Below are 22,714 nucleotides of genomic sequence, written 5' to 3' on the forward strand. Positions count from 1 at the left end.
CACACACACACACACACACAGAAAAAGACAAATTTTAGTCATCATTCTGAATCCCATGAATATAAGGCCCAAGTAAAACATAATGTCAAATGGAGTTTATTCCAAGACTTAAATGGGATTTTTAAAAAAAAATTTAATTATTTCTCCTTAAAAATTACAGTGTTTGAGGAGATATACTATAATTACACAATTTGACCTGTTTCTTTCCTCCTTCAACTCCAAACCCTCTCTCACCTCTCCTACCCTGATTTCTTTCTAATTCATGGACTCTTTTTCTTTAACTGTTGTTGTTTTGTGTATGTGTGTAGACACACATGTATATAGTCCTAAACACATAAATACAACATGTATAATGCTCCTTGCTGTATATGTCTTCAGGATGATCAGTTGATTTGGATAACCGATGGGTGTGCTCTTCCCTAGGGAAGACTGTCTCCCCAGCTCTCAGCATTCCTTAGTTGCCTATATGTCTTTGTGTAGGGTTGAGACATGGGCTTTCCTTTGTCCGGTTTAGCATGGCTATGAGTTGTCATTGTTCAGCTTGTGTTTATGCAGGCGTGTTGGTGAGACTTTATGGGTGTAGCTTTTGACATTCCTAGGAGAGACCATCCCTTAGCAACTTCCCTCTGGCTCTCACAGTGTATCCCTTCCCTCTTCTGCAATGGCCCGAGCCTTAGATGCAGGAGTTGTTTTGTACATGCATCCATTGGGACCAGGCTCCATAACTCTGCATTTTGACCGCTTGTGGTTTCCTATAGTGCTCTCCATCTGTTGCAAAGAAAAGCTTCCTGGGTGGAGGGTGGACCACATGCATCTGGGTGTAAGGACAGATACTTAGAATGTAGTTAGATATTAGGTTGATTTAGTTAAGTTGTAGTTGCAAGTTTTTTCTCTAAGACCCATGACTTCACAGCCCCAGGTAGTTAGCTAGGTTTCCAGTATCAGGCATGGTCCCCCACTTGTTGGGTGAGAGCTGGCTCTGTTTTAAAATCTCTGCTACTTAAGCTGACTACATTCACGATTATCTCAGAGGTCATAAGAAGGAACTGGGTACCCTAAATGCCCTTGAGGAATGAAAGTACAAAGACTAGAGAGCCTCCCCACTCCAGCAGATGCTGACCTGCATCCACAGTAAAATGTTTTATAAAAGAGACCCTAGGAGCTTCCCCTGAAGGCCAAAGCCAGGAGGAGATGCCCCATCTCTCCATTGCCGCTTGCTTATCAAACGCTGGCCCTGGCTGATTAGGCAAAGCACAGGAAATCTGCAAAGGCAAGGACAGCTAGGAAGAAAGATAAAGAATGCCATTGGAGGCAGTAAAGATATAAACAACTTAGGGGAAAGTCTGGTGTGATTTGTATCTGTATGCCAGGCCCAGGAGGGGGGATGGGGGGATGGGGTGGGGACAGAGAGGGGGGAGAGAGATAGAAAGAGAGAGAGAGCAATAGCCTAGGAATATCAAGGAACCATTAGAAATATTTGAAATTCTCAGCTAAGTTTCTCAGAAAGTGGAAGTTTTTTTAAACTGAAAAAGCCAGAGTTTATCTGACAAAATGTATAGAATTTTTACAGAAAAAGTTTTAAACATGATTGTGATAAATGGTGGTGTAAACTTCAAGAGGCACGATGTCCGTGTCCTTGTGGGAAAACAAATATCTATGCAGGGGTTTGAACTGGAATCTCCCCAAAACTCTTTGGCAAAGGCTTGGTCTCCATCGAGTGCATCTGGAAGGTGATGAAGCCTGTAAGGGGCAGGCGTAGTGGAAGGAAGTCAGTGCATTCCTGGTGTCCTCAAATGGGACGCCGAGACTCTGTGAGCTGAGTATCTCAGGTGTTTTATCATAGCCATGCAAAGCCCACTAACACATAACCATTATGTGTTTGGGTAGGACAAACAAAAAGGGACAGTCTTTGCCCCCGGGTCATTTTGAAAAGACATAGTAACTGAAAGTGTGAACAGGCAAACAAACTAATGGGGATGACGCTTGACTAGGAACACACTCCAGACACACTCATGTGGAGTTTTGCTGCATAGTAATGGAAGATTGCCTTAGGGGAAGTAGGACAGAGAAATATAGAATGATATTCTTATCTTATCCTATTAAAAAATTCCAGGGAGAGTCCAGGTCTAAATCTGCAAGCCACAGATAAAAACTTAGGATAGCTTTGAGAATTTGGCATGGGTAGATATATCTTCAGAGAGATGGAAAAGGGCAGGTGTGATGAGGAAAGGCGTTGGCTGGCTTTTCCACGCAGAGCATGCTAGTGTCAGGCTTCTGGGTTTTGGTCACTGTGCACAGAGTATTGTGGCTCCTGTGTGCCAGCTCTCCAGGGTAAAGATGGGTGCCGAGATTCAAGTTGGGGGAGGGGGACTGGAGCATGCGCCAAACTGGATGCTCTGGTCTTGTTTTCTTAGACTGACTTGCTGTTCTCGATGGGGGTTCAGACTGTTTGTGGAGAGCCTCAGAGGCAGGCTCGGTAAAGCCGAGAGGCTGTGGCAACTTCAGAAACATGGGCCTGATCATTTTCTTATTCCCACCCTTTCAGGGCGTGTGTGGGTCACCTTAACACGAAGCGTGGGCTGTTCATTGATATCTCACAGCCAGCCCTGACTGTGCTCTGGAATCACCCCAGGAGCTTGTTAAAAATAAGTCAGAGGGCCCCACCCCACACACTCTGATTCAGGAGGTGCCAGGCTTAGGAACTGACATTTGACCAGCTCCCACGGGTGGCCAGCGTTAGACCTGCCAAACTGGATCAGCCTCCAGGGTCCAGAGGTAGAACAACTCAGCTCCCAACGATGGAGACCCACCTGGGCTGGGAATGTGGAAGGATCCACACCTAGAGTGTGCTAGAGCAGGAAGTATGGTAGCTTGGGATGGAGAGAGAATGATCCAGCAAAGAAGCTAAACTCTCTCCTGGTCCCTTCCTCCTGTCTCCGTCCTGCCTGTGCCCAGGTAGTCTGTTCTACCTGTCTCCTGCATCAGCCTGAGCCCCAAGGGCAAGAAGCTTACCTTTGTGCCTGTGCGCATTCATTCGTTCTGTGTTCTTCCATGCCACTTCTTTGCAGGAGTGTTTATTAGGACATTCCTATGCTAGGACCAGGCTGCAGCAGGGAGCCATACATTTCCAGGCTGAGTGTGTGAGTGAGTGAGTGAGTGTGTGTGTGTGTGTGTGTGTGTGTGACTGTGTGAGTGTGTGAGGTATGTGTGTGAGAGAGTGTGTGTGTTTGTGTGTGACCAAGAGGCTGTCATAATGTGTGTTGAGTTCTACAATGGAGAACTATCAGACACCCCAGAGGGATATCTGTCCCCTACTTTGGGAACCTAGAAGTAACAGACAGCGTTCTGAGAGAGGGGGACCGTGTGACACGCCGGGAACCAGCCCGTGCAGGACCTTGCTAGGAAGGTGGGTGGTTAGACTAAGAAATCCAGGGGATATTATGGGGGTGGAGACAAGTCATGCGAAGGTTAGCCTGCAACATGGGGCCCTCTGGCTCACCAAGAACAGGCCACTAGCCCTGCTGGCCCCTCTGGCTCACCAGGAGAAGGAGGAATGGCTGGGACTTAGGAATTTCAGTGGTATGTGATAAGGCCTGAGTGTCCTCTCTGCTGGAGAGAAGGGAGGCTTGTGTGAGACTCCTGAGAGTAAATAAACGAGAAAGGACAGTTACTTCATGTCAGCCACCCCCTAGTGGCCATCAAAAATGGAACCCTGTTAAAGATGGCTGTCACTGAGTGGTGACGTTTTCTGATAAGCTTCTGAATCTCTCTCTTTGCTTAGCTAAGTTTTGCATTTTGCTGTTTGTTGTTGTTTGTTTTGTTTTAACATGGAGCATACATCTTGAAATGAATTAATGAAATTTGTAAGGTGCAAACTTGCTTACTAACCCAGGGGAGCTGGGGATGTCCAGTGCAGAGAAGCGGCCTCCAAGCCCTTCCCACCACAGCTCCACATAGCTGGGCAGGTGACCAAGGGAAGAGAGCAGCTGTGAGGAGTCCTCCTCAGGCTACACAGGCCTAGAAGGCACTGTGGAGCTGGCTTCTGTGAACTCAAAGCAGGGCTAGGAGAGTAAACTTCCCTGCATAGCAGGGCAGGTACGCAGTGGGTGCTGAGGACTCCTGTGACCTACACAGAAGCAAGGGGCGAGGACCCACTGAGCCACCATCTAGGCAGCAGGACGAGGTTTGCCAAGCCTCTTGCATGTGGCTCTTGCCTAAATTCCTCTTGGGGTTTCTCTTTTCTAGATACACTTCCCAGATGTGGAGCGTGTGGAGTGGGCCAATAAGGTAAGGCCATTGGTGGGCAGGAAGAGCTGGGTTCATTGCAGGCCTGGGCATCCCCACATGCAGCCCTTTGCTACTCAACATCCCTGAGCAAGCCTGGTAGGAGTGCTGTGCAGACCTAAACCTCAGACTGATGGGCGGAGATCCCACCCCCGCTGAGCTCCCATTGGTTCACACACACACACACACACACACACACACACACACACACACACACACACACAGTGCCCAGCTCCCATTGATTCCTCCATTGATTCATTCACAGAGAAGTTTTCGTCTCTTAAAGTCTTCTCCTTAAATAAGTTTTAAATTATTATCTGGACTGAGGAGAAAAGGTATTTTTAAAAAAGTACACAGAAAATTTATAGAGAGAAGAACAACCCTTACTTCCCTCCTCTCAAGATTATATTATGAGTAAAGGAAGAGACTAATTAGGCACAACATCTGGACTCATGGCTCCCAGCCCAGCCACAAAACCACTGCTGTGCAACCTTGGGTAATTTGCCCAACATCTCTGAGCCAGTTTCATTATCTGTAAAATGGGAGTGACTGCGATTCCTGCCCAAGCCCATGGTGAGTATGGGTTCACTGACATCACTTGTGACTGATGGAAAGAACTCCCCTTGTTCTGGCTAGTTGCCCCATGTCCTGCCTTCTGACCCATCTGCATCAGGAACCCCAACTTTCCAGATGAGAAGCTTAGGTCCCAGCTACCTGGCCTGACCTATGACCCATAGGCCCCTGACTCTCTGACTTAACCCTGGGAGGAGACTTGGTCCACAGCAGCACTCACTTAGTCAGGTGCTAGTACTCCTGACTGTTGTCCATCCAAGGATGATACTTCACATTCCTGGAAATGCCATTGCCGCGCACCAAAAACTGCCCCAGCCTCCAGGTAAAACTGAAACAGCTCACTGCTTTAGGAGTGACCTGGGTTCTGTGGTGAAGAACAGGTCTCGGGAAGATACTCTGCAGGGCCCTTCCAGTGTGTGCCAGCCTGGCCCTGATCACAGCAGAGCCTGCATCTCTACCTGGCCATGGGGCTGGCCGTTAGGATGAGGACAGGGGCAGTTATGGAGGTGAAATGTGTGTGAGGGTGATGTCACCCTGGGTCCCAGGTAGCTTTAGGCTCTGTTGTGATTATGGGGAGGAGCAGAGTGGAGGAGGGGCATCTTTACACTGAAGCCCAAAGCCCCTGCCACCCAACAACTTCACTCCTGCTACAATAGAAAGTGGCCATTTCTGGTGAAAAAGAAACTAGTCTGAAAGTCAGTTAAAAACACTGTCTTGCCAGCGAGACAGCTTGCCCATCCCTACAACATGTGGTAGGGGAGAGCAGACTCCTGCAATTGTCCTCTGACCTCCTCCTGAGTGCTACAGTACAAGCACACACATACACACAATGTAACAATCAAAAATATTGTGCCAATAATATTTTGGTAAATTGTGATTATTGTGTAGTCATGTCTACAGGACATCTTTTTTTTCTTTTCTTTTTTTTTTCTTTTTTCTTTTTTTGGTCAATTATGAACCAAAATACTATAGTGGTCCCATGAATTACAATTGGAGATGAATATTTCCTGTCGAGTTTTCTAGGCTTGGTTCTATTTACAAACACTGCCCAGTGTGTCATAGCTGCCTGCAGTATTCACCACAGTAACTTGCTGGGCAGGTTTATAGCCTAGCAGCCATAGGCTGTACCAATCACCTGGGTGTGTAGCATGCTAGACCATCTGGGCTTATGTAAGTACATTTGATATTTGCATAAGGACTGGAGCATGGGTTCATGAGGCCCTGGCATCAGGAGGAACTTGGTCCCACACATGGCTTTCAGACCAGCCCTGTGACTCATCCTGGTGCAGAAATGGACCAGACCAAAGTCTACCTTTTCTGGCTTGTAGAAATTATACTCACAGAAAACAATTTATCAATCTCTTCTGCTATTGTGGTTTTTTTTCCTTAAACCGTTAGCATCTGTTACTGTGTATAAGCTGAAATGCAGAGAGGATGTGTTTAGGGCACAGCTAATAGCTTTGTATTCCTGAATTAAACATAAGTGTGTTTCCATGGTATCCTGAAAAAATACACCTAACCCTCTGCCTGGAGGTGGGATCTGCTGCTGTCCTCAGGTGTTGCAGAATGGATTGATGGGTAGGTGGGAGGCTGATGGGCAGGTAACATGAGGACTGTGGACTCCACCCATGGGACCAGGCTGCCGAGGATCTAGGCTGCTGTGGATCTGCATTCTGGGCCACTGACCTGACCTCTGAGGGCCTCTGTCCCTGCTTGCAGATCATCATGCAGATGTGGCCCTACCTAAGCATGATCATGGAGAACAAGGTGCGGGAGAAGCTGGAGCCCAAGATCCGGGAAAAGAGTGTCCACCTCAGGACTTTCACCTTCACCAAGCTCTACTTTGGACAGAAGGTTGGTGCTCCCTCAGTTGCGGTCAGCCTGGATTTGCTGTGCAGTCTTTCCTCTGTCCTCTCTTTCTGCCTCCCACCCCCATCTAGGACAGTCACTTGATTATGAGTACCCCATTGGACCTCAGAGCCATAGCTTCTGCCTGCATTTCCAAGCTCATCAGCACCAATGCACAGCTCTCGCCTCCTGTCCTCCTACCCAACTCCCCAGGTTCCAAAGAAACCAGAGCCAGAGAGCAGAAAGGAGCTAGAGGAAATAGTTCCCCCTTTTCTAGAAAGCTTAGAGATGTGCATGGAGGGAGCCAGGTGGATAGAAAGGTGAATGAGATGTAACTGCTGACCCTGAGTGTCAGTCAGCTGTGACCTCTGCCTAGTGGTTTATGATAGTGACACAAAGTATTTTGAGGTATTAAGAGCTCACACTCGTTCTGTGGAGATGATGGGCATCCAAAAGAAGTGATATCTGGGGCTGGAGAGGTGGCTCAGAGGTTAAAATCACTGGCTGCTCTTTCAGAGGTACTGAGTTCAATTCCCAGCATCCACATGGTGGCTCACAACCATACATAATGAGATTTGGTAGCTTCTTCTGGCTTGCAGGGATACATGCAGGAGGAACTATGTATACATAATAAATAAATCTTAAAAAAAAAAGAAAAAAAATAAGTGATATCTGAGTTGTTTTTGGGAAAACTCAGCAGGCAGAGCAGGAGGACTTCACACTGCTGATCTTAGAACAGAGCCTATAGCACCCCTTGGGCACTGAGCCTGAAGAGGTTGACCAGATGTTCTAGCCCTGCAGATGACTGGCCTCACTCTCCATCCTGCCCTTTCAAGGCCTTCTGTTCTTGGCGTTGCCCATCTCCTCCCTGTTCCTCATCCTCCCATTTCCCCTCCTCCCATTGACTGCAGAGTTCTCCCAAGACCTTCTCAGGCTCGCATGCCCCTGCGTATTTGTCCTACCCACTTCTTTCATGCTTGCCAGTGCCTTTAGCATCCTCTGTGCTACAGTGACCTTCCCTTTCTGAGCTCCAGTTTCCTAACCTGTAAAAGGAAAGGACCCATTTCTAAGGGCTGCTGTGAGGCATGAGCAACAGGCTAGGCCTCAGGTGGCTTCTGCAACTCTGTGAACGATGTCTGGCATGTGGGTACCACATTCTGGTCTGGTGCTCTTTTCTAACTGTGAGCCTGAACCAGGACTATCCTGCCTGGCATACAGCGGGTACCCTAATAATACCTGTCCCTGAAGATGAGGTTATGGGGTAGCTAAACATTCACAAATGCCAGGCAATCCTCTACTCCCAGTAGGCCCCAGGAAATGGTGACTGAGTGCAGTACCACCCTCCTCCCCACCCCAGAACACACTCCAATGAGCCAGGCTATGGGTGCCCTTTGCAGCTCTTACAATTCCAGAGACTCCTAAATTCCAGGTACCACAAAAAGTCTAAAATACAAAATGAATGTTAATTAAATATGGGAAAACAAATAAGAGGCACAGATAAAATGTTTTTAATGAACTCCGTACTCTGAGAATCTATTCAATCTATTCAAAGGTTAATATATTTCTAGATTTTATGTATATGTGTATGCCCAAGTGAGTTTATGTGCACCACACACATGCCAGAGGCCCCGGGGAACAAGGGGAGAGCAGCAGACCCTGAGCCACTCTGTAAGTTCTGGCAACCAAGCCCTGGTCTTCTTCAAGAACAGCAAGTGTCTTAACCACCAAGCATTCTCTCTAGCCCCAATAATGCATTTCAAACTGCCACTTTCTATGTAGTGAACAGAAATTTAATGGAATCCCTTCTCCTTTTGGAACTGGTTGAATTTTTTCAATAACTTATTGAGAAAATTTTCAAACGTATAAAATGTTTAATGAATTATTCAATGGACATCACAGATTCATTATCTCAACTGTGCAGATGTTAATATCTGATTTATTGTATGTCCATGCAACTGTCTTTATAGTTATCTTTTTCTCTAAAATGCATTCCAAACTCAATGGCAGATGTCCGTGAACTTTACACCTCAGCATTTTGGCATAAATATTACTAACTCGGGTGCAAATGAAATTTAGTTTTTTTTTACTCTTGATTAGTCTTAGAGTACCTGAGAAAAGAGTGAGCAGACAGGAGATGAAGACAAAAGGGATTAGATCCCTGAGCCAGTGACCCTGCCTTCACCACACCCATGTGGGGTCAGTTCCTTCCCATTTGTCACACCGTGGTTAAACTCTCTTTAGGAGGCCTTGCTACCCCCCCCCCCCCCGGTCTCTCCTGGGGTGGGACAGAGTGGCTGTTATTTCCATTCTGTGGACATAAGAGGCCAACCAAGCTATGTCCCCGTTGCCCCTTGTCTTCTCCAGCCTAAGGCCTCATAGAGTAGACACTGGTTAATAGCTGTGATAAGGAGGAAACACAAGAAGGGGACCCATAATCCCTCTGTCATCTTTTCCAGTGCCCCAAGGTGAATGGTGTCAAGGCACACACTGACAAAAGCAACCGAAGGAAAGTGACCCTGGACCTGCAGATCTGGTGAGTCTTGGGGACAAGTAGGGTAACTCCAGACAGCAGCTTGAAGCTAGAGTGGCTTGTGTGTGCACTGAGGTAGTATGGCCTTCCTAGGGCCATACTACCTCTAGGCTGAGACCCCCGTCTTTGTAAAACATGGAGTCTGCAAGGTAGATAGGGTAACTGGCCCCAAATAGCCAGCCCTGGCTCACTCTTCGGCCTGAGTCTTGCACCCATACCAGCCCTGAACAATACAGCCAGGGCAGCAGAGCTTTCTTGCAAGCCACAGCCGAGCTACTTGGAGCATCAGCATAGAGGAGATGGCTTGAGGGAGCGGGTGTGACATGAGGAGACAGAGACTTGTGCTGAGGCTAGGAAGCCATGAGCACAGAGATGAGGAGCTGTTTGGAGAGCTGGCCTCTGACATGTCAGGAAATCCAGAGGGTTAGCTGTGAGTGACTGCTCAGTGGGCTGCACACAGTACTGGTTATGGGCATGCCTTTCCAGTGAGGCTCATGACAGGCTTGGTCCAGGAAGGGGAGATTCAAGCAGTCTCTCTGGGGGTGCTGAGGCATTGAAGGTGCGTTAGAGGACAGGACCAGCCCCTGTAGTTGTCATTCCTTCCCAGAGTCTCACATTCCTTGTCCAGACCAGATGCTAGTTCTAGGGCCACCCTCTTAGGAGCTGGCCTCCATTGTGTTGGGGTGGTGGCAGATCACAACGTGACCCTGGCCCCAGATGCTGTCACAAGACCTCATATGAATAGTTCAGCTGCTCAGGTGGTGCTTGGCATCCCTGCCACCCCCTTCTGCTTGTCCCTGCCGACCAAGCATTTCAGTGGTCTTCAACAACAGGCTTGTATGCCCATGGGTGCAGGTGTGTGACAATTACTTCCCCTTAGCTTCCTTCGGACCTTACGCAGTCTCTTGACCTTTACCCTCAAAGGCACCCATTCTGGGCTTCTTGGTTCCCATCACCTGACAGGGGCCACCAGCTGCTCCTGACTACAAGACTTTGTCACCTACCTCAACCTCCAGCAACAACTAGGGGTGATGGCAGGATGAACCTAGAGGTGTTGTGAATGTGTCCCTTTGGCCAGGGATCCAGAAGTGGTAAAGGAACTATATTTTTCCCAGAAGTCTGTGCTTTCGCTTTTCATCCATGGGTGTCCTGGGGCTAGGTGGTACCACAGAGCCCTGCTTTCTTACACAGAGGTGGGGAAATGCCTAAGGTGCCAGGTGCAGGAGTGTGGGAGGGGCCTAGTAAGTCTGAGGCTATGGAAAAAGTGACACGAAACTTGATGACCAGAAACCATGGCTGAGGCTGCCCTGTATCACATTGGTCAAGTTTCCTGCCTGCTCTGAGCAGTAGCCCCTCCCTGTAAGGAGTAAGATGTTTCCTCCCGCCGCCTGGTCTTGTCCTGCCACCACGCCAGCCCCAATTAACACACAGAGACTCTGTATTTGATATAATGCTGTTGGTACTAGTTTCTTATAGGCTAGCTCAGTCTTAATTATTATCCCATTTCTATGTATTTCCACGTGGTCTCATCTTACCGGGGAATACAGCAGGTGTCTCGTCTTCCCCAGTCTCTCCATCTTGACTCCTCCTTCCTCTCTCCTCCTTGTCTCCTAGTCCCTATCTTCCTTTCCTATTGGCCAACAGTGCTTTATTCATTAACCAGTATGAGAAACATATTTACAGAATGACATCTCCCATCACCTCCCTGTTTCAGCTACATTGGGGACTGTGAGATCAGCGTGGAGCTTCAGAAGATCCGGGCAGGTGTGAATGGTATCCAGGTGAGTGAGGATGCAGTGACTGGGCTGCTCCAGCCCCTGCAGTGGGCTCAGAGAAGTGGAGGCAGCTCACACTGGAATGCTGTTTGTTTAATTATGCTTAGCTCTTTGTTCTTTTGTGATCCCACTGCCCAGCTCCCAAATAAATCACACAGAGGCTTATTCTTACAAATGCCCAGCCTTAGCTTGGCTTGTTTCTAGCCAGCTTTTATCTTTAATTATCCCATCTACCTTTTGCCTCCAGGCTTTTTCCTTTTCTTTCTTCTGTTTATCTTACTTTCACTTACTCCCTGGGTGGCTGGCCCTAGTGTCCTCCTCTCTGCCAGCTTGCTTCTATTTATTCTCTCTGCCTGCCAGCCCTACCTATCCTTTCTCCTGCCTTGCTATTGGCCATTCAGCTCTTTATCAGGACCAGGTGTTTTAGGCAGGCAAAGTAGCACAGCTTCCCAGAGTTAAACAAATGCAGCATAAACAAAAGTAACACACCTTAAAATAATTTCCCACAACACTGGAACATGCTGTGAAGGACACATAGTACAGGGCATGGGCTTAGGAGCAGCTGTGAGGTCACATAATCAGCAAGTGGTGCTGGGCTCTGGAGCCACCTGTGTGTCAAGTCTCTGAAGGGTTTGTCTGCCTAGGAAAGTGAAGGAGGAGCCATAGCTGAGACTCAGGGAGGCCCAGTAGGTGGACATACACTCCTCAGAAGCTGTGTGCAGATTTGGAAGTCACACCTGTGTCCCAGCCACCCCAGCTACCCACACACCTGTGCCATTAGTTCATGGCCTTTGGTGGCCAGCAGTGGGGTCATAGCAATGTCCAGGCCCCTGAACATGAACTATGGCCCCTTCAGTGACAGCAAGTGACCTAGGCAGGTCATCCTGACAGTGAGGGAGGGTGGCATTAGAGGACTGAGCTGAGTGGCAGGTATGAAAGGAGGTCTGGTCCCTCATAGCTCTCTGTGTCTACCAGTTGCAGGGCACCCTCCGTATCATCCTGGAGCCCCTGCTGGTGGACAAGCCCTTTGTGGGAGCTGTGACCATATTCTTCCTTCAGAAGCCGGTGAGTTCAAACCTAGGGACAGGCCTGGTGCTCTCCAGGAGCCAACAACGGACCTCACATATTGGGATTTAGCTGGAGAACGGACATTGCTTCAACCTGCCACAGCTGAACACCTATGGCCCAAACTTAACTGGGTCCTTAAGGCAACCTCAACCCATGGCGAGGAACTGAACGGGGAGAGGGTCACAAGGCCTCAGGAATGGAGCTGAGAACAGGCCAACCTGGCTGTGTGGCACAGACTCCTTCTCTGATGGTCCTGGCATGAAGCAAGCAGGCCTTGCTCTAGTTTCACTCTGTTGTGTTCAGACACTGACCAGAAGTGACTTAGGAGAGGAATGGGTTTATTTCAGCATACGGATAACAGTCTGTCACTGAGGGAATCCAGGGCAGGAGACCTGAATTCAAGCAGAGACCTAAAGCAGAAACCACGGGGAAAGGCTGCTTGCTAGCTCACTTAGTGTCATGCTTACCTAGCTTTCTTATGCAGCCCAAGACCACCTCCTGCCTAGGGAATAGTGTCACCCACAGTGGACTGGGCCCTCCTATATCAATTAACAATCAAGAGAGCCTCCTACAGCTAGTGTGACCAGAAATCCCTCAGTTGAAGCTTCTCAGGTGGCTCTGAGCTGTGTCAAATTGACAAAGCTAGCTAAGCCACTCTCCCAGGCCCGGGGCAGGTATGGCAGGCTGAGAGACACCCTCCCTACCTCAGTCCTGCAGCAGGGGCACCCCAGCAAGTAGGCTTCTCCCTTTTGGGGATATGCGGAGTTTGGAAAAAGGTATCACCCTGGGCTCCCAGCTCCTTGAGCCTAGCAGCCTCTCTCTGCCCTCTGCAGCACCTGCAGATCAACTGGACAGGCTTGACTAACCTGCTGGACATGCCAGGTATCAAGTAAGTGCCTGGAGGGCGGGCAGGCACCCTGGAACCCTTATAGTGCTGTGGGCAGCACAGAGGCTACACCCTCCACTCCTCCCTGCATAAGGAGTAGGAAAGGGAGGCGAGTACTGGGAGGCTCGCACGTGTGTGTGTGTGTGTGTGTGTGTGTGTGTGTGTGTGTTCATGTGTTCATGTGTCGTTGGAGAAAGCTAACCTGTGGACAGGTGCACACACCCCTGCTGAGAACTTTGCTCAGTGCTAGCCTGAGGGGCTAGGCTTTCATGTCTTGAGGTCCCCAGAGAACATACATGTATATATATGTGGTAGAACACAGGTGAGTACCCTCACTTTCACCCATCATTACCCCAGTGTAGTGAGAAACCTAGATGGCTCCTGTGACCGTGGTTGATATGCATAGACTTGGGAAGGGGTGTTTTCCCAGCAGAGGCCATCGAGAAAAGGCAGGACGAGGAGATCTGGGCTCCCCAGGCCAGGTCCAGGCAGAGGAGGGTACCAGCATCACTGGATTTGCCTCCACAGGGGCAGGGCCAGCTGAACTGGTCAGGAAGGCTATTGGTTGCCTCCCTATGCCCCAAGGAGGGCCACCCATATGCTCACTGGGGATGTCCCATCTGATCTCATTGTTCCAGATGGAGACAAACTAGTCCTGCACCGTTCCCTCCATTCTTTGAAAATTTCAATCATGCATACAAACATGCATACAAAAATGCATACAAACATGCATCCACTTCCTCCTCTAACTCTCCCCAACCCCAAAACACATCCTCCTCCCAATTTCATGTCTTATTTTTATTTTAAATAACCCATGAAGTCCAATTAATGCTGACTACAGGTGCATGAGTGTAGGTCCATCTACTGAAGCATGGGCAATCTACCAGTGGCCACACCCTCAGTAATGATGCTCCCTCTACCAACAGCTGTCCATTGCCAATAGATTCTTGGTTACTGGTGATGCCTGGAGGGCTCCTGCACATTTAGCCTTAAATTCTGGCTGCTTTGATCTGTGTATGTCCTGTGCTGGTAACCACAGCTGCCCCGAGTTCATGAGCATGACAGCCATGCCATGTCCAGGAGCCAGCATTGAACTTCCCCTACCCTCTGGCTCTTTCATTCTTCCTCCTCCTCCTCCACAGTGGTCCTGAACTTTGGCAAGGGGGCTGATAAAGGTATCCGGGTTAAGCGGTCATGCTCTGCTATTCCAAGGAGACTTTTTGAGCACTACTCTGTGCTTGTCCTGCTCTGGGTATTGGCCCCACTGTGGGGGAAGGTGAGCTAAAGAATAGAGAATGCCACAGGGTCAAGGAGGAGAAAGGCTTCAGTGCCAGCTGTTAGGTCTTCTCCTTTCACATCTACTCCAAGTGCAGCCATTAGCAGCCCTGCACCAGGACACTGATGTCAAGGGACTGGGCCACCCATCTAAGGCAGGGCAGCTAGGGAATAGGCATGAGAATCTTGACCTAGACCCTGGGACTTTGCCCTTAAAGCGTTCTGTGTTGCCTGGGGACAAAGCAGGACCTTATTTATTTATTTTTTTATTTTTAAAATTGGAGGTGGAGAGTGCAAGCAAGATGCTGCTCCTTGGGTCAATATGTCTATATTTCAAAATGTATATCCGCTCTGTGCTCAGCAGCTGGTCAGGAAGAGATAAATGTTGCCTCTGGTGGAGCCTTCTGCCAAGCTAGCCTCTCAGTGCCAGCACTGAGGACGGGTAAGGGGCAGGTGGCATGGGGAGGCAACATCACCCCCCCCCACACACACATAACTGGTCATGCCTGATGTTTCAGTGATGTATCAGACAGCCTGCTGGAAGACCTCATTGCTGCCCACCTGGTGCTGCCCAACCGTGTGACTGTGCCTGTGAAGAAGGGGCTGGATGTAACCAACCTGCGCTTCCCTCTGCCCTGCGTGAGTACCAGCAGCTGGCTTCAGAGCTTTGGGCCAATGAGGAGTTACGCTGCCCAGGGCTGGGCTCTGAACAGTGCTCATTGATGGCTGCACTCATGCTCTCGGGTGAGGCCATGGCAACCCATCTCATAGGGGCCAGAGGCTGGGAAGGGTGTGTGACTTACCCAACGTCACCATCTAGTAAGAGGCGGCACCCATGTGGTTGTATTATGTTCCTGTCTCCAGTGTAGCTTGCAACTGAACAATATATAGGTAGGCACTCCCTGACACCTGAGGTCCCCTTCCTCCCTCAGGAAGGCTCCCTTGACTCTGTTCAGGGGTGGAAAGGACCTTGGCATCTACAAAAAAAGGAAGGTTTGTGGTTGGACCAGGATGCATTCTTTGGATTCTGAGCTGAGCCTATTTTCCCCAGCTTCCGAAGGTCCATTCATGAGGGCCCTGGAGATTGCCCTGTGGCTGCCCTACAAAAAGTAGCACTGGCTAAGGGGCTGCAGTTAGAGGCCCTGGAAGCAAAATGTATCCATTTCACCCTCTGCCAGGTGAAGCCTCAGGCCTGCTCATGCTCAGCCTGACACATACTGTAGTACACTCAAGTTCAGGGTTACGGTCTGGCTGGGACCTCCCAGTCTTCCCATGGCAGGTTACTTTCATTACATATGCAACAGACCACAATTTGCCACATTTAGAACTCTTTGGGGATAGCTTCTTTGTGTTTTCGGTAACTGGTTTTGAATATTTACATTTATTTCATTCCATTCTCAAGTTTTACTTTTTAATTTTCTATTATTATATAATTATGTGTTTCTAAAGGCCAATACTAAAACCACATCTTAAGGAGCTTCACTACTTATTTCTCCCCCCCCAAATCCTTTCCCCCCCATAATGGTTTTCTTCCCATTGTGTTTGAGCGTTAGTAAATGTGGACACATACACAGGCATTTGTGCACATCTTTGTTTATATTCATAGTCCCCATTTCTTTCTATTTTTAGATTTTGATTAGTTCTTTGAAAGTTTCATGTAGTATATTTTGCAAAGGGAAGATGGACACAAAGGCCATGGAGGCCCACTCCAGCTATCTGCGGAGCTACTGGCAATTGACAGTTGCTAGGAGAAGGAAAACCAACCTCCCAGGGGCTGTAACCTGACTTTCTGTCTCCCTGGAACTTTGAGCTTGCACAGGTCTCGGGCAAGCTGTCACAACCACTGAGTTCATATATGCAGCTCCCCTGCTGTGTCTGGAAGATGCTATTTCTTTGTACTCATCCATCACCTCTGACTCTCACAATCTTTCCACTTCCTCTTCCACAATGATCCCTGAGCTGGGTTGTGATACAGATGTCCCATTTAGGGCTGAACATTCCAGTCTCTTTTTTCTGCACCCTGGTGAGTCATGGGTCTCTGTGCTAATCACCATCCAGTGCAAAAAGACACTTCTCTGGTAAGCACTAAGAGATGCTTTCATATATGAGTGTAACAGTAAGTCATTGGGAACCCGTGTAATACTACATTCATTTAGCAGAATACTGGTATATTCTCTGCTGAAGCCATGGCCTGTAACCAATAAGAGTCCCAGGTATGGATTTAGTTTTGTGGAGTGAGCTTTTAGTTCAGTCAGAAAGTGGTTGTTCACTTCTATGATATTTGTGCTGCTACTGGACCAGTGGACATGTACTGCCAGGCCAGTCATTCTTGGAGCTTTCAGGGTTCACAGCTGGGTAAGGCTGATTGCACTTCTCCAAGAGCATGCATAGCACCATGAAAGTTAGCCAGTAGAAAATGAAGCTCCCAGGTCAGTACCAACAAGGTTGTCTTAGATTCTATTGCTCTGAAGAGCAACTATGACCACAGCAACTCTTACAAAGAAAACATTTAATTGGGGTGGCACACTTACAGTTTCAGATTTCATGTGTGCAGGCAGATATGCAGGCCATAGGAAGTTGAATGAAAGTCACGTTGTGGGAAGTTTGAGCAAAAGAGACCTCAAAGCCGGTCCCCACAGTGACTTCTACCAAAAAGGTCACACCTCCTAATAGTGTCACTCCCTTTAGGGACCATATTCTTTCACATCACTGCAAGGGTCTTATCAAGAGCATTGGCAATAGCCTGTAATGTCTGGGAGTCTGGGAGGCCAACAATTCCAACAGAGGTAACCCATTCCTGGCACTTGAATTCTTGTTAGCCCGTGAAGTATAGTAGGAACACAGTCACCCTACTGTTAGAGTAATGCTGTGTGTGTGTGTGTGTGGTGTGTTTGGTGTGTTTTAGGAAGCTTCTACAGTAGAAAAGGCCTTCACTGGTAGTTATCATGGTCCCTATTTAATAGGTATTAATGCACTATTTCCCTTCCTTGCTTTTATTGATAAATCTATCACAGAACCCCAGTGCCACGGTACAGATAGAGTCTGCTGATGGCTGCAAAGTGCTTTACTGTAGGAGGTACTGTCGCTGCACCACCAGCCCTGTTGATGGATTGTCAGGTTGTGTCTGGACTTTGCTGCTACAAACACAGTACAATGAGCAGCCTGTGTGCAGATCTCATGACTTTTGCCCATGGATAGACTCCCTAAAGTTTTTTGGAGATCAAACAAAATGTGTATTAACTGTTTCTAAAAGTATCACTCTAGGAAAGAGGCATGTCCTGAGACTCATAAACCAGGACTTCCCAAATGGCTTTGTGTTTCTTTTTAAACAGTAGGAATGTGGGAAAAAGTCTGCCCTGTGGTGGGTGGTACTCAGGCATTTATTCATAGGTCCACAGCATGCTGCCTGGAGTACTCCCCTAGTGTTTAGTTTCCGTACAGGTTTCACAGAAGTACTGCATTGTAGCTGATGGTCAGAGAAGCAAAGCAGCCAGCTACTAACTCTTACCTCTACCTCAGATTGAAAAGGTGATCCTGTCTCCAAGAATCCTCAGAATGAAATCTCTCAAACTGCACTGGGCTCCTGCCTTATAGTCTCTCTCGTGCTGGGGTGAAAGACAAGCTCTGTTTTAGACCGATACACTCTACGTAGTCTGGGGTGGCCTTGAACTCAGAGATCCATCTGCCTCTGTCTCCCTAGTGCTGGGATTGAAGGCATGGCCACTGCTGCCTGTCCTCTAACTAGTGGCTTAGCTCCTCATTCTGATCTTCGGGAAAGGTTTGTTAGATCACAAACAAGTATCACCACACTGAAGGAAGGAGGGACAGAAACAGCCTCAGCTGAACCAGCTGTTCATGTCAAGTCTGGAGAAGAGTGTGTGGGAAGAGCATTGGGCAGAGCAGTAGACCCTGACTCCAGCTGCTGTGTGGCCTTGGCTAGGTCACTGTTATCTCCTGCTGCCATCCTTTTCCAGACTGTGGAAGGGGCAGCAGTGACCTCTGGTGGTTTTGGGCCTGGGATCCTGGACTTGAGGTTGGCATGTCAAGGAAGCAGTTGTGACCCGGGTCTCGGGTGTTTCTCAGGGGGTGATCAGAGTCCATTTGCTGGAGGCTGAGAAGCTGGCCCAGAAGGACAACTTCCTAGGGCTTGGAGGCAAGTCAGACCCGTATGCCAAGGTGAGCATCGGCCTGCAGCACTCCCGGAGCAGGACCATCTACAAGAGCCTGAACCCCACCTGGAATGAAGTGTTTGAGGTGAGGTTCTCTTCAGTCGGTCTCGGAAGTCCTAGTGTCTCCAGGCTTCACCCTGGGCTATGATGAACACAGTAGCTCTCATGGCCCAACAGGGAAACCATGGTTTGGGGAGAGGCTTGTTAATGGGCAGGCAGGTCTTTGTAAGCCCTGTCTAGCAGGCGCAGAGATAGGCTGGTTTGACCCTGTTTTCAGTGCCTTTTCCCCATCAGAATCAGCTGTCAAGTGTTAGGGAGAGTACAGTGCGCAGGCAGTTCTGTGCACAGCTCCCAGCCTTGCCTGTTGCTGGATGGGTGGGTGCAACCTCCAGCCTGTCAGTCATGTTCCAGCTACCCCTTTCCTTACAGCACTATCTACATGCCCTGTTACCTCTGGTCCCAGGCACTGGAAGCAGGATAAGATAGGGAAGCTTAGTTTCCTGATGTCCCACAGCCCCCAGGTACCATGCTATGGTGTGCTTGTGCTGGAGCTGTTCCTCTTGAAGAAGAGAGGACCGGATACAGGGAGGGGCATTGCTTCCTTACAGGCTGGGCTTTGGTGTCTGAGGGTCATTAGGTCTGATTCAGTAGTCAAGACCTGTGGGGCAAGATGCTTCTCTCTCCTTGCAGTTCATGGTGTATGAAGTGCCGGGGCAGGACCTGGAGGTGGACCTGTATGACGAGGATACTGACAGGGATGACTTCCTGGGCAGGTGAGAGGTGGGGATCTGAGTTTGGAGTTTCCTCACTGCTTCGGGTACAAGGCTGGACCTTGAGGCATTTAAAGGGCACAGGCTTCAACTGTCTGTGGCCACCGTGACAAGAGTGACTACACCAGGTAGTGTGCTCTAGCATTGTGCAGTCCTGTTACAAACCTCCCCAGCTGTCACCAGCCCAAACCTAGGCCCTGGGGAAGAATGACAATACAGAACTGACCCCAGGGCTCATGTGCCCACTGTGAATCTACCCAGAGTCCCATTTGGAAGAGTGAGCAAGGTAGCATGATGACTGAGGTGCTCCACTGCAAGGAGCCTTGGTGGCTCCCCATGTGCTGACACCCAGAACCCAAGGCTATGGAAGGAGTGAAGTGACCCCATGGGGCTGCCTGGCAGGATCTCACTTTTAGTCTAGACAGGTTCTGCCTTGAGGAACCACCTATCCACCAGCCCTTAAATGCTTACTGTCAAAGTCTCTATGGCCACATAACATCCTCCCAAGGAAGATGCTAGCTGAATGTTTGAATACATTTGCCTTCCTGTACAAAAAATTCGGTGTGTGCCATTGTGGTGTGCTATCAGTTAGGGACGGGCACAGTGCAGCTGTGAGAAGAGGAGCAGGAGGGGGTGACATGGCTGTTTATTCCTCAGAGCAGGAGGCAGACGAAGAAGCGACTCAAATCTTACGCCCTGTAGTATGCAGCCCGTCATTTCTAGTTTCCTCATGGTGGGACTCCAGGTTGTGTAGTGTTGCGGGGGTGGGGTGGGGGTGAGGCTTTCAGCACTCGCCTTCCAGGGCTGAGTTCAGCTACATGGTGAATGCACGCACATTTCTGAGTCACATAGGAGCTGCATCCTCCCTCTGGCTGGCAGGACCTGCAGGTTGGGTCTGGCTCATGATAGGCTAGGGGAACACTGTGATATGGGACTTCCTGGCTTCCTAACACATATATCATCAGTTAGTGCCACTTGCAGAGCACTGGTTCCGGCTTTCAAATCAGAGGGGCCTGTGACTATTAAAGTGCCCCTGGCATTTAGATGGCACAGGTTCAGCCAGGAAGCCAAATTCCTGTGATGCATGGACAGTTTTGCACAACGAAGAATACCCACTCAACACCCATGCCAACATCCATGTTGTTGAAAAACCCAGAGGTGATGGATGCAGACCTCTGCTCATCCCCTGTGGAGCTGGGAGCTACCTCCTCCCCACAGCTAAGTCCAATGGAGCATACGGTTAGCTGGCTCTGCACTTCTCTCGAGCTGCAAATGGTCTCCATTGTTTACCTGGAGTGAACGAGACCACTCACCCAGTGCCACATCCACTCATTTGAGAACAGAGTCCAGTGTGGCCCCCAGGGCCTGCTCTGGCCATGGTGGTTCTCACTCGCTCCCTGTCTTCCAGCTTGCAGATCTGCCTTGGAGATGTCATGACGAACAGAGTGGTGGATGAGGTAGAGGTGGTGCACCCAGCCCCCGGGGGGTTCCAGGGACACCCCTTTCGGTGCATGGCTCTAACAGGTCACTTCAGCCCTATGCAATGGGTCCCCTCTCTTCAGGGCCATACCCATACTCATTCTCAGGGACAATGGGTGAGGTGCAGATGGCTACAGGGAGGCCCGTAGGGCTGGAGTTAGAAGAAGTTCCCCTGGGAAATGTCCACAGACTAAGGAAGCCAAATTATAGGGAAAGGTAGGCTGGACCTGGGTTTTCCTATCTGCAGGTGTAACACTTCTGCCCCCATCTGCCAGCCCCCTGCATCTGCTGTGCCCTCTTGGGGTTGGCTAACCTTTCCCCAGTAGTCCCCAAATTGTGAGTAGCACATCTCCATGCTCAGCTTCCCTCTCCTGCCCCACAGTGGTTTGTCCTGAACGACACAAGCAGTGGGAGGCTGCACCTGCGGCTGGAGTGGCTCTCCCTGCTCACTGACCATGAAGCGCTGATGGAGGTGAGTGGGTGCAGTAGCTCCCTCCCAGAAAGGATGGTCAGGGGAGGAGAGCGGCGAGGGAGGCAGGAGCCCCATTCATCCCTCTTTTGCTAGAGAACATGTCAGTCTAGCGCTTTCTTCTCTCCACCAGGGCAGTCCCTTGTCTCTCCTCAGTAAACCACCTCTGAACTTCATTTTCAGGGAAGATGGGGTCCTTACAGCTCCGTGTCACCCCATTTCATAAGGACATCTAAGTCTGTGTCTAACATGAACCTACCTTGCAGCATACCCTGCAGCAGATGCGTTCTCAGCCAACATAATAATAAAGCTAGGCTGATAGTTGGCGGGCTTCCTTCTGCCCTGAGACTTTTAACAAAGCCTGCCTGTCTCCTGGTTCTGGGACTATTCAGTGAGAGCTGTGTCGTTTTGCAGGACCATGATGGCTACTCCTCCGCCATCCTAGTGGTCTTCTTAGAAAATGCCTGCAACCTGCCGGTGAGTCATGATACCCATCTGCCTCACGCTCGTCACAGCCATGTGCCCATGTGTTGCTTTAACCCTAATTCTTATGCTTCAGAGAAACCCTTTTGACTACCTGAATGGTGAATACCGAGCCAAAAAACTCTCCAGGTTTGCCAAGGTAAGTGAACATAGCTGAGAAGCTGACTCCTTTCCCCTGAAGCCACTACAGCCAGGATCTGTCTGTCACACAGCCTGGGCTCACTGGGTCCACAGTGCAAGGTACTAGGCTTGACGATTCATTGTCCTGGAGTCCCATAGTAATATATTCCAGGTTTTCTTGTTTCGGGCAAGAGTGGTTGCCATTTTATAAAAAGGACCCAGAAGGTAGAGGGCCTGGGCATCGTGGGAGATGGCGCTGGACATGTTTATTCTAGTTCTGGTCTGCAGCTTGGGGTTCTTCCCCAGGGTTAGTCCTGCACAGTGTTCTTGCCATAGTGCAACCTTAGAAACCAGGCAGGTTCTTCACCAACAGGACCTGCCCTACAACCCACTGGCATGTCTGCCGGAGAGGGGTGAGCTCACCCTGAAAACATTAAACATTGTGGGTTTTCCTCTTACAGAATAAAGCCAGCCGAGACCCTTCTTCATATGTCAAGCTATCTGTGGGCAAGAAGACCTTTACTAGTAAGGTAAGACAATTTGTGTGTATGTCTACGGTAAGGAAATGGCACTCCCATCCCTTTTCAAGGAGAGGCATAGTGGGGGAACTTTCTCACACTCAACGCCTAGAAAGCCTTCGGAATTCCCTCCCTATGCGACTTTTCCATTCAAAAATCTAAAAACTATAGAGCTAAGCGATCCCACCAAGAACAGAGCAGAGAATTAGGGTTCACCTTGGGGCATGGTCTGAAGTCATGCCTTCTGTCACACTGCTGTCCCATGGCTCCTCGTGGCAGCTGGCGGTCACACCCGGCCATCAGTTGATCTTTTTTTCTGTTCTCAGACTTGTCCCCACAGCAAGGACCCTGTATGGAGTCAGGCATTCTCCTTCTTCGTACACAGTGTGGCAGCTGAGCAGCTCTGCCTGAAGGTTTGCTTGACGCTGGGCTCCGGGAACAGTGGGGACCTCTACGCCAAGGGCAGG

At 49.3% G+C, this 22,714-nt stretch overlaps 1 protein-coding gene across 2 annotated transcripts in view; it reads left to right on the forward strand.

The window, feature by feature from the left end:
• The window catches only part of Esyt3 (extended synaptotagmin 3), a 45,268-nt gene that overhangs the window by 13,848 nt on the left and 8,706 nt on the right, over positions 1-22,714 (forward strand). For both annotated transcript variants that reach the window (XM_051206452.1, XM_051206462.1), the window contains 15 exons: positions 4,246-4,287; positions 6,577-6,711; positions 9,162-9,238; positions 10,950-11,016; positions 11,986-12,075; positions 12,912-12,967; positions 14,758-14,878; positions 18,323-18,493; positions 19,099-19,181; positions 20,587-20,635; positions 21,040-21,129; positions 21,541-21,603; positions 21,686-21,748; positions 22,191-22,259; positions 22,574-22,660. In XM_051206452.1, the coding sequence (XP_051062409.1) occupies positions 4,246-4,287; positions 6,577-6,711; positions 9,162-9,238; positions 10,950-11,016; positions 11,986-12,075; positions 12,912-12,967; positions 14,758-14,878; positions 18,323-18,493; positions 19,099-19,181; positions 20,587-20,635; positions 21,040-21,129; positions 21,541-21,603; positions 21,686-21,748; positions 22,191-22,259; positions 22,574-22,660 (1,263 nt within the window). The remainder of the gene's footprint in view (positions 1-4,245; positions 4,288-6,576; positions 6,712-9,161; positions 9,239-10,949; positions 11,017-11,985; positions 12,076-12,911; positions 12,968-14,757; positions 14,879-18,322; positions 18,494-19,098; positions 19,182-20,586; positions 20,636-21,039; positions 21,130-21,540; positions 21,604-21,685; positions 21,749-22,190; positions 22,260-22,573; positions 22,661-22,714) is intronic.

Source organism: Phodopus roborovskii, unplaced genomic scaffold (assembly GCF_943737965.1).
Source record: "Phodopus roborovskii unplaced genomic scaffold, PHOROB, whole genome shotgun sequence".
In the NCBI taxonomy this organism is placed as follows: Eukaryota; Metazoa; Chordata; class Mammalia; order Rodentia; family Cricetidae; genus Phodopus; species Phodopus roborovskii.